At 39.4% G+C, this 18,173-nt stretch overlaps 1 protein-coding gene across 2 annotated transcripts in view; it reads left to right on the forward strand.

Moving 5' to 3' along the window:
* The window catches only part of scfd1 (sec1 family domain containing 1), a 164,761-nt gene extending 151,429 nt beyond the window's left edge, over positions 1–13,332 (forward strand). For both annotated transcript variants that reach the window (XM_060828380.1, XM_060828381.1), the window contains 2 exons: positions 10,172–10,240; positions 13,070–13,332. In XM_060828380.1, coding sequence (XP_060684363.1) covers positions 10,172–10,240; positions 13,070–13,096 — 96 coding nt within the window. In that variant the 3' untranslated portion in view covers positions 13,097–13,332. The remainder of the gene's footprint in view (positions 1–10,171; positions 10,241–13,069) is intronic.
* The last annotated feature ends 4,841 nt before the right edge of the window (positions 13,333–18,173 follow it).

Here is an 18,173-nt window from a genome sequence, read left to right on the forward strand (position 1 = left end):
CTTGAAATGGTTAAAGGTGGATAAATCCCCAGGACCTGATCAGCTGTACCCGAGAACTCTGTGGGAAGCTAGAAAAGTGGTGCTGGGCCTCTTGCTAAGATATTTGTATCATCGATAATCACAGGTGAGGTGCTGGAAGACTGGAGGTTGGCAAACGTGGTGCCACTGTTTAAGAAGGGCGGTAAAGACAAGCCAGGGAACTATAGACCGGTGAACCTGACCTCAGTGGTGGACAAGTTGTTGGAGGGAATCCTCAGGGACAGGATGTACATGTATTTGGAAGGGCAAGGACTGATTCGGGATAGTCAACATGGCTTTGTGCGTGGGAAATCATGTCTCACAAACTTGATTGAGTTTTTTGAAGAAGTAACAAAGAAGATTGATGAGGGCAGAGTAGTAGATGTGATATATGTGGATTTCGATAAGGCGTTTGACAAGGTTCCCCATGGGAGACTGATTAGCAAGGTTAGATCTCATGGAATACAGAGAGAACTAGCCATTTGGATACAGAATTGGCTCAAAGGTAGCAGACAGAGGGTGGTGGTGGAGGGTTGTTTTTCAGACTGGAGGCCTGTGACCAGTGGAGTGCCACAAGGATTGGTGCTGGGCCCTCTACTTTTTGTCATTTACAAAAATGATTTGGATGCGAACGTAAGAGTTACAGTTAGTAAGTTTGCAGATGACACCAAAATTGGAGGTGTAGTGGACAGCGAAGGGGGTTACCTCAGATTACAACAGGATCTTGACCAGATGGGCCAATGGGCTGAGAAGTAGCAGATGGAGTTTAATTCAGATAAATGCAAGGTGCTGCATTTTGGGAAAGCAAATCTTAGCAGGACTTATACGCTTAATGGTAAGGTCCTAGGGAGCCTTGCTGAACAAAGAGACCTTGGAGTGCAGGTTCATAGCTCCTTGAAAGTGGAGTCACAGGTAGATAGGATAGTGAAGAAGGCATTTGGTATGCTTTCTTTTATTGGTCAGAGTATTGAGTACAGGAGTTGAGAAGTCATGTTGCAGCTGTACAGGACATTGGTTAGGCCACTGTTGGAATATTGCGTGCCATTCTGGTCTCCTTCCTATCGGAAAGATGTTGTGAAACATGAAAGGGTTCAGAAAAGATTTACAAGGATGTTGCCAAGGTTGGAAGATCTGAGCTACAGGGAGAGACTGAACAGGCTGGGGCTGTTTTCCCTGGAGTGTCAGAGGCTGAGGGGTGACCTTATAGAGGTTTACAAAATTATGAGGGGCATGGATAGGATAAATAGGCAAAGTCTTTTCCCTGGGTTCGGGGAGTCCAGAACTAGAGGGCATAGGTTTAGAGTGAGAGGGGAAAGATATAAAAGAGACCTAAGGGGCAACGTTTTCATATAGAGGGTGGTACGTGTATGGAATGAGCTGCCAGAGGAAGTGGTGGAGGCTGGTACAATTGTAACATTTAAGAGGCATTTGGACGGGTATATGAATAGGAAGGGTTTGGAGGGATATGGGCCGGGTGCTGGCAGGTGGGACTAGATTGGGTTGGGATATCTAGTCGGCATGGTCGGGGAGGTCCACGCTGTACATCTCTATGACTCTATGACTGTCACTGCACATGAGACATGAGCAGCACATGAACCGAGTGGTCTGTTTCCATTCTGTACATTCTATGTAATTCTGTGTAAAGTACATAAACTCCTAAGAAATGTTGCACACAAGCTCAAATTATTAGAATTCCTCATAAAACCTTGAAATCTTTGAAGAAATTGTTCAAAAGATTTGAATAACAGTGTAGGAGTTAGGGAGAACTACAAGTTGTGGCAGTATTTTGAAAAAAGTGTCACCACAATCAGCGAATGTGTTCCTTCTGCTCCTGATCTATATAACTCACCTAAATTTAGAGCACAGTGGGCAAATTTTCACATGATACTCGATGGAGACATTGATGTTGAAGAAAGCAGCTAAGATTTTTTTCCTTCATTCATGGGGTGTGGACTTGCCTGGTTGGCATGACATTTATTTCCCATCCCTAATTGACATTGAGAAGGTGATGGTGAACAGCTTCAGACTATGTAATGTAGGTACACCCACAGAGCTGCTAGGAAGGCGGTTCATGATATTGACTGAGCAACATTGAAGGAATGGCAATATATAGTTTCAAGTTAGGGTGTTGTGTCGTTGGTAGGGAAAATTGCTGGAGCTGGTACCTCAAAAGGGAACTTCAAGGATCATAGTGTTATGGTGCAGAAGGACATTCAGCCCATTTGTCTGCTCCTAATCCGCAAGTGAAGTCCTGCCTTTTTCATTGCACATTATTTCTATCCAAATAAACATTCAATATCTTCAAGAATGCCTCAGTTGAACTTACCTCCACCACACTTCTAGGCAGTGCATTCTAGCCCCTAACTTTTCACTGTATGAAAAACTTTCCTCTCATCACATTTGCTTCTTTGACACATCATTGTAAATCTGTAGGGGACTTATAAGTTCTGGTGTCTCAGAGGTGAACTTGCAGGTCTGATAATCCAATGCATCTGCTGCTCGTGTTCTTCTATATAATGAGATCATGGGATTAGAAGGTCATACCTAAGGAAACTTGAGGAGTTATTTGAGTGCACCTTGTAGGAGAATATTCAACTTCTTAAATGTTAAATGTGTCACTAACCAAGTATCATCCTCAGACCCAATACACTCACCCAGCATCACCCTCAGCCCCAGTTTACTCACCGAGCATCATGATTGCTTGCACTCATCCAAGCAAATGGAGAATGTTCCATCACGCTCCTGACTTGTAGATGCTGTTCCAGCTGTGAGGAGACAAAAAATGAATTTCTCTGCACAGAACTCCTAGCCTTAACTTTTTTCTTGCAACCACAATATTTGGCTGGCTGGTGTGATTCTGTTTCATCCTCTCTTGTTTTGAGATGATCATTGCCTGGCATTTATATAGTGTGAAAGTAACTTTTGATTTAGCAGCCCAAGCTTGCATGTCATCCAGGTCTTGCTGCTTTTGAAGTACTTTGCCTCATTATCTGAGGAGTAATAAATAGTACTGAACATTCCCAACTCTAACCTGGTGATGGAGAGGTGGCCATTCTTGAAGCAACTGAAGATGCTTAAGATTAAGACACGACTCTGATGAACTCCTTTCATGAGGCCCTTTGGCTAAGTTAATAGACCTCAAACAGTCGCAACCAGCTTCCTTCATGCAAATATGACTCCAGCCAATGGGGAGTTTTCCCCAATTCCCATTAATGCCAATTTTCATTAGGTTGCTTTTGCCAAACTCAGTCAAATGATGCCTGGTGTCAAAGGCAGCCACCTTCACTTCAATACTTGGCTCAGCTCTTTTAGCCAATGGTGGACCTGGCAGAACCCAAACTGAACCTCAGTGAGCTGGTTATTAGTGAGTATTTTCTGTTTGATGAACTGTTAACAACTTCCCTTACATTTCTGATGAGTGAAAATAAACTGGTTGAAATTGGCAGAGTTAAGAGTAGACCTGCCTGTTTGTGGACAGGACAAATCTGGGCTGATGTCTACATTTAGATAGATGCCAATGTTGTAACTACTGGAACAACTTACCTAGAGTGCAGCGAGTTCTGAAGCATGACTGTAATACTATTGCTGAAATGTTGTCAGGGTTCATAGCTTTTGCAATATCCAGTGCCTTAAGCAGTTTATAGAAGAAACTTAACAATATTTGCAAATAGACAAAAGCGTGACACCAGATTCTTTTCCCATTCACTCAGCGAGCATCACCCTCAGCCCCAATTCACTCACCAAGCATCATCCTCAGACCCAGTTCAGTCATCCAGCATCACCCTCAGCCCCAGTTCACTCACCGAGCATCACCCTCAGCCCCAGTTCACTCACCGAGCCTCACCCTCAGCCCCAGTTCACTCACCGAGCATCACCCTAAGTGCCAGTTCACTCACCGAGCATCACCCTCAGCCCCAGTTCACTCAGTGAGCAATACCCTCAGCCCCAAAATCACTCATCGAGCATCACCGACAGCCCCAATTCACTCACCGAGCATCACCGACAGCCCCAATTCACTCACCGAGCATCACCATCAGCCCCAATTCACTCACCGAGCATCACCTACAGCCCCAGTTCAATCACCGAGCATCACCCTCAGTCCCAGTTCAATCACTGAGCATCACCCTCAGCCCCAATTCACTCACCGAGCATCACCATCAGTCCCAATTCACTCACCGAGCATCACCATCAGTCCCAATTCACTCTCTGAGCATCATCCTCATCCCCAATTAACTCACCGAGCAACTCCCTCAGCCCCAATTAATTCACCAAACTCCACGCTCTGCCCAACTCACTTGTTGACTACCAGCATTGAGCCAGACACTTGCACCTTCAACCTCATCCCAGCTTCCTTCTCTATTAACCTTGTTACTTCTCCAATCTCACATTCTGTCTCTTGAGTGAGGGTATTTCAAATACACAGTGATTTTTATCTGGTTGTCTCTGCAATTGGATTTTCCAACATATTGTAGGCTTTTGAGGGTGAAGTTGCTCGCCATCCTCCTTTGTGAATGCTTTCAGATAGGATACAGGAAGTTATAGTGCTTAAAGGTTACAGTACAGAAATGAGCCACTGTTTCAGCAGAATAGGAGCGTGTAGAGTAAAAACGAAGTACTCATCCACCCCATCACACCCAACATGTTCGTAATGCAAAAATTTCTGGAACTGTGTAATTTGTAATGAATGTATTGGGTAATTAGAGTTTTGCATTTCCTTCGATCCCCGATGAGATTTTTCCAAGCTAAAATAAATCCAATATAGAGGGAATTAAGAAGGTGTGATCATAATGTCACTGGACTACTAATACAGCGGCCCAAATAATGCTCTGGTTTAAATCTTACAACAGCGTTTGTTGGAAATCACTGAATAAACTTGAAATTTAAAGCTAGTCTGAAAACATCTATGAAGACATTACTAGTTGTCATTAGAAAGCAACTGGTTTACTACTGCCCTTCAAAGAAGGGAATGTGCCATCCCTCCCTGATCTCTTCTACAGTCAGTCTAGACCCACAGCAATACAGAGGACTTTTAATCACCCTCTGAAATAGCCCTAGCAAACCTTTCAGTTTAAGGACTATTAGGGATAGGTAACACATGCTGGTCTAACTGGTAACATTGATATCCAATGAAAGAAAGTATTAAGAAAAGGGTAAGCAAGAAAGTGGCAAAATAAATTAACTCAGGAAAAATATGAGGTATTTCTTTAAGAAGAGTGAAAAAGGCAAGGGAATTCTCTGAATAAATGATGGTAATCTCAGAAATTTATAACAGAAGGACCTTAAAATGAATGTCCACAGATTTCTGAAAATAGTAGAGCAAAAAGTTAAGATGCCGAGAAGGCACATAGGGAACATTTCTTTGCCTCACTTAATTAATTATGATAGGAGCAGTGAATTTATTCTAGAACTATAAAGTGCAAGTTGGCCACAGTTAAAGCACTACATAGTATTCAGGCCACCTTGTTATTGGAAGAATGTGATCGTTGCACTAAAGACAGATCAGAGGAGATTAACTGGAAAAGTTTCGCTATGTTGCAAGATTGGATAGACTGGCTTGTTATCTTTGGAACAGAAGAGGCTGGAGGAGATTTAATTGAGGTTTACAAAATCTCCAGAGGCGAAGATTGAATGGAAAACAATGACCCCTTTCCCTTGGTAATTAGAATTAGAATCCCTACAATGTGGAAACAGGCCCTTTGGCCCAACTAGTTCACACCGATCCTCCAAAGAGTAATCCACCCAGACCCACTCCCCTATATTTACCCCTGACTAATGTGCCTAATCTACACATCCCTGAAATGTTTGGGCAATTCAGCATGGCCAATTCACCCTAACCTATATATCATTGGACTGTGGGAGGAAACCGGAGCACCTGGAGGAAATCCACGCAGACACAGGGAGAATGTGCAAACTCCACACAGACAATTGCCCAGAGCTGGATTTGAACCCAGGTCCCTGGCACCGTGAGGCAACAGTGCTAACCACTGAGCCACTGTGCTGCCCCTTCTTCATTTTTCTCACACTGACGAGGGTATTACTATTGACACCTTGGGATATTTACATAGGTATTTGCATAGAAATCCTTCTGTCTGGAAACAGGTCATTTGGCCCAACAAGTCCACATCGACCCTCTGAAGAGTATCCCACCCAGACCCATTCCCCTTCCAATCCACATTTACCTCTGATTAATGCAGCTAACCTACACATCCCAAAACACCGTGGGCAATTCAGCATGGGCAATTCACCTAATCTGCACATCTTTGGATTGTGGGAGGAAACAGGAGCACCTGGAGGAAACCCACACAGACATGGAGAGAATGTGTGCAAACTCCAGACAGCCACCTGAGGCTGAAATTGAACCCAGGTCCCTGGCGCTGTGAGGCAGTGGTGCTAACCACTGAGCCACCGTGCCGCCTTTAGAGTGGCCAGTAATCAGGCAGAGTACTTTGAGGGTAGTTGAGACTCAGAGATTGACAGTCTGAAGTTTTACCTGAAACAGTGGCAGAGGCAGAACTGCTCATTGGCATAACCATGTCCTTTTTGCAATGCAAACCTGCATGGCTATGGACCAGGAGCTAGAAAGTGAGATTAGGCTGGATAGTTTACATTTAGTTGTCACCATTGGGAAGTTTGTTCAGGTTGAATTCCCTGCTAGTAAAATTACGAAGTGAATTGAACTACATTTAAAGAAAACTACTTTTTCAAGAAAGACAAGAAAGTCCTTCTGTTTAAAATATGAAGCAGAAAACATGAGGTCATAGAGATCATATTTTGAATTAGCTTTGCTCAAGTATCACCAAATTAACTGGGTTCAAGTTAACTATTTTAATATTCTGCTTCCTTTTGTCATGATACATCAGTTAATGTAACATTAAAATATTACCATTTAAAAACAAACTTTTTAAATATCTGGTTAAGGATTTCACTTCATACAATACCAGTACAGATATAAGCAGTGACAGACACCAATGATTGCTACACTGGGGGCGTACTGATTCAGTATAGTCAATATCCTGCTTGTCATAAACAGCCAGAACAGCATTTCCTTCAGCTGTTCACAGCAAGTGAGATTTTGGATTTTCAAAAGACATTGGACAAATGGCCACTCACGAGATTATTGCACAAAATTAGGGTTCTTGGCATTGGAGGTAATGATGTTAAGGATTGCTACAAGGACCTTGGCTATTTAAAACATATGTCAATGATTTGGATGAGGGAATCAAATGTAAAGTTTGTAGGTTTGTTGATGGTACAAAGTTCGGTGGAAAGTAAGCTGATAGAATGTTGCAAAGAAGCAGCAAAGTGATCGGGACAGATTTAGTAAGTGGGCAAGAACATGGCAGCTGAGGTATAACGTGGAGAAACATGAAGTTACATACTTCAATGGGAAGAAAAGAAAGGCAGCTTTTAATTAAATGATGGGAGACTGGGAAATGCTGGAATTCAGAGGAAACTTTCACATGAACCACAGAAATGTGGCATGGAATATACAACAATTGGGAAAGCAAAGGATATGTTAGATTATAGTTCAAGAATAAAGAAGTCATATTGCAATTTTATAGGACTTTGCTGTGACCACACAGGAACATTGGCCCAGATTTTCTAGTCTATACTTTGTCAGAGACATACCATGAAAGAAGTACTTTGAAACATCTCTGAGATCCCAATGCAGTGACTATGCAGTAATCAGGAAGTTTAAAGTATCAATGGGCAATCGCCTGGTATCTGAAACCCTCTGGAAAATTCCCCTAATTTTAAGTTAGAATTCGAGACATTGGAGCTATTCCAATTCAGTTACATTTATAGTTAGCTGTAAAATGTCAGAGGGATTAAAATGTGCTATAGCTCCTGACTAACTATGAAAAAGACACAATCACTCCTACTGAATCCCCACCCCCTTCTTGGAACCTTCCCAAGCAACACTCATCTCACTCACATATCCAATCTACAATAATCAATCCTTTTCCCAGACAGCCCCAAATTGAAAATGGAAACAGAAAAAGGAAGTAAACAAAGCAAACTGATCCTCATGAACTCTAAGGAAACCAAAACTGAGCCAAAACGCCTTAGCATACTGAAATTGGTTGAGACTATACAAAGAGGTGCAGAGCTATCCAAGTGGTGTCGTAGAATTATGAGTCCAATGGTGCAGTACAGAAAGGTGACGAAGACTGAGGTTATATCCAGAAGCTGATCACAAACAAATACAGTTTCTACAGCTCTTTCTGTTACTTGAAGATAATATTAGTGACTATATGTTACCCATGCTAAACTTAGGATGTCTTCATGACTGCTATTTTTGTTGAAGATTTTCCCTGTGGAATGTAGGCTACTCTTATGTACTGCTGTTGGCTTAGGACTATACTACATCTTGGGAGGAGAGGAGCTGAAACTGTTTGTGAGGAAGGAAGAGTTTAGAAGAACTTTAGAACTGAGAGAGATTGATGATATTGAATGACATCACCTATATGCTAGTGGACTGCTTCCCTATTTTGCAAAATCGCTCTTATTTGCATCTGTTATTTCATGCGTGCATTACAATTTGTAATCAAACACAATTTTCTTGTCGATTCATCTTTAATATTAGTTAAGAGTATGGGTGGTTAGTTAAGGTAATATTTAATTTGACTATTACAAGAAGAAGTTTAAACTATGGAACCAGAGGACACAACTTAAAAATAAGGGGTAGGCCATTTAGGACAGAGATGAGGAGAAACTTCTTCACCCAGAGAGTGGTGGGTGTGTGGAATGCTCTGTCCCAGAGGGCAGTGGAGGCCAGTCTCTGGATTCCTTTAAGAAAGAGTTGAATAGAGCTCTCAAGGATAGTGGAATCGAGGGTTATGGAGATAAAGCAGGAACAGGATACTGATTGAGGATGATCAGCCAGGCTTGAAGGGCAGAATGGCCTACTCCTGCACCTATAGTCTATTGTCTATTCATTCTTTTGTTAAATAACTGGGATTTTGATTTTCTTCTATTTTTTAAGAAGTCAGTGGTCTCTAAACATTTTGACAAGAGGTTGGATAGACTTCGGCCTGTATTCCCTAGATTTTAGAATATAAATTGATTATATTGTAATACCTGAACTAAGGGGTTTGACTAGGTCGATGCTGGGAGAATGTTTCTCTTGACTGAGAAGGATAGAATTAGGGGTCATATTCTCAGAATAAGGGGTCAACAATTTACAGCTGAGGTAAGAAGAAATTTCTTCTCCCAATTCTTCTGCTGGGAGAATTGTTTATTTTTGCAATTCTCCACTTTAGAGAACCATGCATGTTCAATCATTGAGTATATTAAAGTTTGGGTGTGATTTTGTAAATATATTTTGTAAATATATCAGGATATTGCAGGAAGATGAAATTGATTCTGGTAAATGGCAGAATAGACTAGAACTGCAGAAGGACCCACTTCTCCTATTTCTGCTGATCTTTTACTTTATTACTATGGGAAAATTATACCTGATATTGGAGTGATTTTAATTCCTGTGACAATAATGTTACTTTTATTCCACATATATTTTGGCCTGATTGGTTTTGCAGAAACATGCCTTAAGCCTGCATCATTATAACTTTGCAGTTAGGTGGTACTCTGTGTAGTCACAGTGCAACACTGAATGGAGGATCCTTGAATCTGCATACATTGTTGAGTGGCACATTGTAGAGAAATCTGTCTATTGCACAGTTAACCATGGGTGTCCGTTTGGATAGAAAACTGGTGTCATTCTCCTCTAGCCCCTTTTTCACCATTATCACAATATATGTGATATTTAATACCCAGTCTTTAATACTCAGAATTACCACAATCCAGATTCCATACATATACCACTGTCGGCAGGATGGTGTGACTCTCTTTATGAAATGCATTATATTAAGTTGTGTTGTTTAGTACATAAAATATCAGTAACTGAGTATGAATTAATTTGCAGGGGGTTATTTAAAACGTTAATGACGATGTGTGAAACATTCACATATAAAGCTCTTCTGAAAATGATTTCCTAAAAAAAAAGGCAAAGTGACATTTTAATTTTATCTTGTGCACATGCAGCGGTATTAGCTATGATGCTTTTTGAACAAAACTGGATATATGTCTCAGATCAAGTTTATTTCTATCCATTATATGTGGGAATAAATTTATTTCTTCTATTTTTATTCAGAATAAACCTGGTAAACATGTGTTATATGGTTGCAGCGAGCTATTCAATGCTAGCCAATTCCTAAAGCAGGTACTGTATTTTATTTATTACGTTGTGGACAATTAGTCAATAGCTTATATAATGACAAGATTTATGTCAACATAATTGGTTCTAAGATCCACCTCAAAAGCTGTCAATGAATTTTGCTCTCAGTATTTTGTGTGTGTTTTTAAAAAATTAATGAGCCCAGTGAAGCTTCTGTTCAGATGGAATGCTGTTGAAAATTAGATGGAAGTAGTGAAGTGCTCATGTTGGAGATGGTCATTGCTTGGAACATTCAATGCATGTTGCCTAAAGCCAAACATGGGTGCAATGCAGATTGTGTGTTCTAAAATAAATCTATGTCCCTAAGCAGATTATTGTTTAGTTTTTTTCCCCTTTTGAACCAGTGCCCATTCCCTCTGTTTGTTAATTCTGACCTTGTAGAGATTGCAACAGCACTGTGTAAAATGAAACTAGAAGTATATTTTTATTTCACACACTGTTAGATAAGTTTGGGGAATATTTTTGCAAAAAAAGGCATGCTCGCAAACATGCGAGAGAGTTCAAATTAAAAAATGTAAAGAGCTTATTTATTTAGTAATGACTGAAGTACAATAGAGTTAAGGGAGACCAATTTATCAATATCATTGTTTTCAAAATAGAATTCAAAAGCCCAAAATGCTTTTGTGGTTGTATTACTCGTTCAGGGGCAAAAGACCAATTCTTCCCTTTGATATTGTCAAAAGATGTTCATTCAGATACTGTTGACCCCTTTAAAGGCTATCTCATAATTCTATGGTGAAAGGGCAGTTGTGTTCTATCTGGGAATATCCAAACCTCTTTGGGTGGACAGAGGGAGGAGGAGGGTGCAGAGGAGAAGCTGTTACCATCAAGACAAAGGTTTGTGTTGCAGATAAACAACTGTCTTGAGGTTAAGTGAAAAGTCATTAACACACCTTACAGGATAGGAAAACCTTGCAATTCTATTGTTCAATTCTCCCCTCAGGGACTGTTAATTGGCTGATTTTTGTCTTCTGAGAAGCTTCTGAAAAGTTACTGCCTAATTCTATTATTGATTACCGCAGCCATCTTTTGGCTGTCTAATGTGCTTTTTTATAAGGGCACTAAATATATATACGTAAGTGTAGTGAAGTTTTTTTTTGTTTTTTATTCCATTTGTGGTGGCTGACATGGGCCTGTTCCATTATTAAAGGAGCACTTGGTATACTTAATGCAGCATCATCAGCTTACTGTCCTACTTTTAATCTTCTGATGCATTTAAGCTTGTTAGAGGTGGTTATGGTCACTGACCTAAGGAATCTGGGCAGGGAAGAGCTAAAATTATTGGTCTTTCACCCAGAAGGGAAAGTCAGGAATACTTAGAAATGAATGTACTTGTACTGGGCCTCCATTTTGAAGTATACAGGATGAGTCAGACTTGTATGCCTCATTGGCATGTTTTACTGGTTTTCTCTTCTGGGCAACAAGTGCAGCTTTCTTCCAGCGACTGAAGGGAATCCCGTCCCCGGAGGATTTTCTCACTGATCTCTCTGAAAGAGACTTCAATATGCTGTGGTACAGTGGGATCTAGGTGTCCTCCTCATGAATGACAAAAAGTTAATAAACAAGTTCAGCAAATAATTAAGAAGACAAGTGGAATATTGTGTTGAAGGAAATGGATTATAAAAGTAGGGAAATTGTGCCTCAAATGTACAAGTCATTGGTGAGACTGTATCTGGAATACTACGTACAGGCGTGATCCCTTAATTATGATGGGGGTACTTCAGAGAAGATTCACTAGGTTCATTTGAAGGATGAAGTGGTTGTTTTATATAAATAATTGAGCAGGTTGGACTTATATTCATTGGAGTTAGGAGAATGAGAGGTGAGGTTATTGAAAGATGTAAGATTCTGAGAGAGTTGATAGGTGCTCAGGGGATGTTCCCCTTACTATGAAATCTAGAACTAGGTGTCCCAGTTTCAAAATGGGTTGTTCCCATTTTTGGAAGAAATGAGCAATCAATTCTTGGGTAGGTGGGAATGTGGATTTGAGTTTATAATCAACTCAACCATGATTTTACTGAGAAGGAGAGCTGGCTTGAGTGGTTAAATGGCCTATTCCTTTGAAGTCACTAGGTTTGGAATTCTCTTCCCTCGGATAGTAGTGGAAGCTGACTTATTGTTTTTAAGACCAAATTTTATAAGGACAACTTTTGATACACAGGGAAGTAGATGATCATGAGAGCTAGGCGGGATAACGAAACTGAGGCTAAAATCGGGTCTTATTAAAAGCTGTCAAACTTGAGGGGCCAAATGGCCTACCCCAGTTCCTGTTTCTTACAGTCACATGATCTGAGCCATGTTGATGCTGTACTCAGTTGAATGCTGTCTTGATGTCAAGGCCAACTCCTTGTTTGTTATCTGATGGCACTGTTCATGACCCCCTGTATTATTCTCAATGCTGCATGAACAGAACTAAATTGACTGGACTCTAGCATGCAACATGGTGGTACCTGGGATTAGACTGAGGGCAAACTATTCATTTGACTTTTGAATTAAGACAGTTGCAAACACATCAGCCTTCTCTCTTGCACTTGTCTAGAACCTGTTATGCTGAAAAGTGCAACTGTCAATGGACATCTTCACATGAGTAACCCAGTTGTCCATCACTATTCTCCACTGGATGTTATAGGCTCTAGAATTTTTGTCACATACGTGATTGTAGAGCCACTTAACTCTGTTTGTAACTTGTCCCTTTTGATGTTCAGTAATCAAACAGCCATGTGTGGAGCTTTATTAGGTCACTTTCTCATTCCAAATTAAGATGGGTTAAGCCTTCAATTGAAATATGTAACTAGTGCTTTTTCTGTCTTCCAGCTGTCACAACTTGGATCTCAGAGCTAAGACACACAGTTATTACTCTTGAGTAATTTTCAAGATGGAAGAATACAGACAACATGTTTTGCTACTCCAGTGTCACACTTTATTTACATATTTCTTTCTTGAAATATTATAATACTTATAATTCCATTTACTTAATAATTCTTTGATGCGATTGGATATAATTTCTGACATTTTTAACATCAACCTATACATCATGTAACTGTACAAAGAGTTGAAATAAATCTAAAAACAAATAATTGTGTTTAAAATTATTCAGTGTCAATTATTCAAATCATTTAACAGCAATCATGACTGATAATTTTTCAACTTCCTGCAGCTGCCAGCCAGACGTTGTTGTATTCCTGCTGTCCACCCTCAGCTAATCATCAGGGGTCAGCAATGAGCTTTCAACTGTCTTGATTTATGAGAGTCTGGACCATACTATGTGATACTTCCAGCTACTCGATAGTGCAAGAGTATGTAATGCATAGGGAACAAAATCCATTTATTTAAGGAAGAATTGTATATATTGTCTTCAGTATTTGGCTTTGAAGTTATCCATCAGACATTTTCCCAGAATCCATTTAACATAGAGCACAGTCATGTGGATTTGTGGTTTTTAAAGTTCTTTCTGAGCTGTGTATTTAGCTCTTCCTAGTGGAGGAATATGGTACTGCTTCAACTTATCTCACAAGTCAGAGAATCCCTACAATATGGAAAAAGTCATTTGACCCATCCAGTCTACACCAATCCTCCAAAGAGCATCCCACTCAGACCCACCTCCCACCATACTCCTACTGACAAGAAATGATTCTATGTTAAGGTCATAACAAAATCTAAATATCATTTTTTTTTAACCTAAACTAGTTTTAAAAATTACAGAAAGTTTGTGAAAATTGCATTCATCAGACCTCTGATTCACAAAAGAGCAGAAACTTCACAAAACCAAAACTAATCATTAAAAACTAAAACCACTACAATGTTGACATTTTTCATCCACCTAAGAGAACAAAGGACAAGGCAATATTTCTCTAACAAATTGTATCAAGGATGTATTTGTAAATGTACAGTGGATATGGTCCCAATAATCATTCAAGTAAGGTTGCTGTTAATTTAAGCTGAATCCATGACACTAAGAGAAAAAGTATATACCTTTAAATAGGTATGATCTCGTGGTTATCACTGAGACATGACTGCAGGATGACCTAGATTGGGATCTAAATCTTGGATATGTGACATTTAGGAAGGTCAAGAATCTGGGAAAGGATGAAGGAGTGACTGTTAATTAAGATGATATTGACACTATAGAGACAAAGATTATGTAAACCAGGATATTGAAGCAACCTGGGTAGTGATAAAGAATGATAGCGTCAACAGGTCAGATATGGAACTTGTGTACAGGCCCAAAAGAGTAACCATATAGTCAGATAGACTATCAAAGAAGAAATAGCAGGAGCTTATCAAAAGGATACAGAAACGATAGGGTCTCAGCAATTCCAGAGGCTCAGGGAAGAAGTGCAACAGTAATTCTACAAATCCAGTAGGAGGTGATAGGTCAAAAGGAGGGTGTACATTTGAAATTGCTGTTGTGTAAGGAAATGATTCTGAAAGAGTTCATGTTGGTGTTGCATTAAGCTCTACCCAATCTAATGATCTTTCTCATTTTTTGAGTGGGGGTTGTTACATTCTGCAGGAGTACCTGAAGGGAGCAAATCTTCTCTGTACAGCTCCTATTTTGCCTAACTACTAATATAAACTATTCCTATTGGTATAACTTAATAAACTAACTTATTATGTGACTTCTGTTTAGAATTATCAGTACTCATCCTTTATGGCTGTTAATTAAACAGTCCCCAGACTCAACTTAGAGAAAGAGTGATTTGTGGCTGCACACTAACCAAACATAGTGTGATAACTACCAACTCAAAGCACTAACACTGATTCTAATGGTGGCAAGGAATACCAGTTCAGATGTTGTTTAAGTATGGTGCCTATGAACTAAGGGCAATGGTGGCAACTCTTCTTTGCACTTCCCTGCTGCATGATTTACCATGCACTTCCAACCCAATATCAGGAATCACAGTGCTGGAAGATTCTATACTACTATTGGATAGTTCTTCCTGTCTCCACAAAAAAAGGTGGAGGATATGTTCCTATCAATCTAACTACTCGTAATGCATGAAAATTCAATGAATATGAATCTTAATCTGTCTAAACAATATACAGTGGTAATTTTGATATTCTGTAAGTTGCCACACCAGTTCAAGTCACTTTCTTGTTAGGGCCTTTAAATTGAGAAAGAACTCTCACGTTCAAAATTCTGCAATAAGTGTTTGGTAATGTCCATATTAAAAGTCAAAATGATATTTAACATGTGATGAGAGTTATTTACTGCTTAATATATGCCCATGCATCAACTTTAGGAAAATCTTTTATTTAGTACTATAAACCAGAATAGCAAATGCGTATCTGGCACCAAGAAGTATTTCCTGTCTGCAATGGAAGAAAATTCAGTAGCTTGTTGTATAATGTCAAGACTAATGAAAGGTTTGCTCTATTTGAATTTTCTATAAGATCTATGGTTTCTCCATGGGAACCTGAATTTAGTATTAAACAAACCACTGTTACATCTGGGCACATGGCCACATTGTACTGATATATATTTATTCTGGAAAACAGCCTTTTTACTAGCAATCCTAATTGAAAGACAGTGAGGTGAAATAAAAATATTGGACATTAATTCTCCTTTCAAACTTTTAAAGGGGGTTGGAATTAATGTATATTTCATAGCTCACTAATTGACTAAATTCTTTATCATCACACATTTCACTCTGTCACCTTTCCAACTTCTTAATAACAGTCCAAGAGACTCATCACTGTTATGTTTTGGAGGCTGCATCCCAGTAATACAAGAACAAGACACTAGATAATTACAGACTTTTATTTTGCCAAACAAAATTAATGTGGTTTCAATCGGAAACCTGCCTTCCAACTTCTTAAATGGACAAATGCCATGGACAAATAATGTTTTTTCCTTAAAAGTTGGATTTGATGTTTATTAAGATGTTGATGCCACAAAAGTATTAACAGAGGCTTAGGAATAGGTATTTAATGTTACTTGAGTACAGGAGTTGGGAGGTCATGTTGCGGCTGCACAGGACATTGGCTAGGCCACTGTTGGAATATTGTGTGCAATTCTGGTCTCCTTCCTATCGGAAAGACGTTGTGAAACTTGAAAGGGTTCAGAAAAGATTTACAAGGATGTTGCCAGGTTTGGAGGATCTGATCTACAGGGAGAGGCTGAACAGGCTGGGGCTGTTTTCCCTGGAGCGTCACAGGCTGAGGAGTGACCTTATAGAGGTTTACAAAATTATGAGGGTCATGGATAGGATAAATGGACAAAGACTTTTTCCTGGAATCGAGGAGTCCAAAACGAGAGGGCATAGGTTTAGGCTGAAAGGGGAAAGATATAAAAGAGACCTAAGGGGCAACTTTTTCACTCAGAGGGTGGAATGAGCTGCCAGTGGATGTGGTGGAGGCTGGTACAATTGCAACGTTTAAGAGGCATTTGGATGGGTATATGAATAGGAAGGGTTTGGAGGGATGTGGGCCAGATGCTGGCAGGTGGGACTAGATTGGGTTGGGATGTCTGGTCGACGTGGTCAGGTTGGACCGAAGAGTCTGTTTCCATGCTGTACATCTCTATGACTCTATGACAAACTAAAAAAATCCATTAAAAGTATCCATGATACCAGCTGGACAAGTAATCTCATGTATAATCTAACAAAATCATCACAGAATGTTAAATCTATGTGAATGTGATATTTTAGAGCAATAGTGTATGGATGATGAGTAGTTCTGTATATTGTTTTAAATAATAGATAAAACATTATCGATAATATTTATTATAATGAATGCATTCTTTCCTATTCAATTTAAAGTGGTGACAATACTTGTACAAGAATTGGTTTTAAACACCCCAGTAGTGGATATGACGAAAGTATATCATAAGTTGCAACGTCATAAATTACACTGATCACTGATTGACCCAGAGAACATAAAGTATTTAGAAATAGAAGGCTCAGGAAAATTTCTGCAGTGACCTTTTCCAATTTTAACTGAAGCTAGAATGAACACAAGGATAAAGTTACTTGAGGAATTATAGAGCTGAAAAAAAAACAAAATTTGAATAGCTAACTCTTGAACAACAAAATCTTTGAACAAATCAAGTTCTCTTGACTCAAGTAGTTGTTTGTTCCCCAATAACATTCTATACAATTTGCAGATCACACAATTAAACAGAATATGTAATGTCAAACATCATTCTTACATAGTTTTTGTTTAGTAGAAAGATTGTGAAAAACACAGTGTGCTGATGTTGTGGCTTTAAGAGGTTGTGTTTGTCCTGGTGTCTTTTAGAGAGAGATTGAGCAGTCCATGAGAAGATAAACAACTTGTAAAGCCTTGTTTTGTTTTCTAAAGTTGAAAAAATAGAAGCAGCCTGAGTGAGTGTGGTCAAGCTCTCACGCTCAGAACTAGGTTTAGGTTTAGCTTTCAGCAGTTACTTTTGGGCTCTTGATAAAGTGGAAGCACTTTTGGTCTCTCTTGATCACAGCCAAAAGTTAGAGGTCCTCTTCCTGGGCTGTTGGATTGAATGCGCGACAGATCTGTTTTCTGAATTTGCCTTTGCCAAGGGTATGTTTATGGGATGCTGCTATGTTGGATCAGTTAATTAGCAGCAATAATAATATTATCTATTATTCTGTTAAGTTTTCCATTTGAGTTGTATTCAAAGTTCTTTCTTTTGTTGTAATTTAATAATAGTGTTTGAATAAATCATGTGCTTAATATTGAGTAGTTTGACCAGTCAAATTGCATTTGGAACACAGCACCTGACATTTACCTTTTAAAATAAGGAAAGGTTGGGGTCTAGGCCACCTTCTTAAATTAATTTAAGGGTGTTTGGTCTGGTTCATAACACCTGAAATCCAACAAACTAACTTGCAAGCATTAACACTCTTACTATTGCATCTATCCCAGAATAACTAGCAGTGGTATAGCTTGATAGTTCATTTTTCAGAAAAGTTCACCTAGAGTC

This window comes from Hemiscyllium ocellatum, chromosome 8, assembly GCF_020745735.1.
Source record: "Hemiscyllium ocellatum isolate sHemOce1 chromosome 8, sHemOce1.pat.X.cur, whole genome shotgun sequence".
Classification (NCBI taxonomy): Eukaryota; Metazoa; Chordata; class Chondrichthyes; order Orectolobiformes; family Hemiscylliidae; genus Hemiscyllium; species Hemiscyllium ocellatum.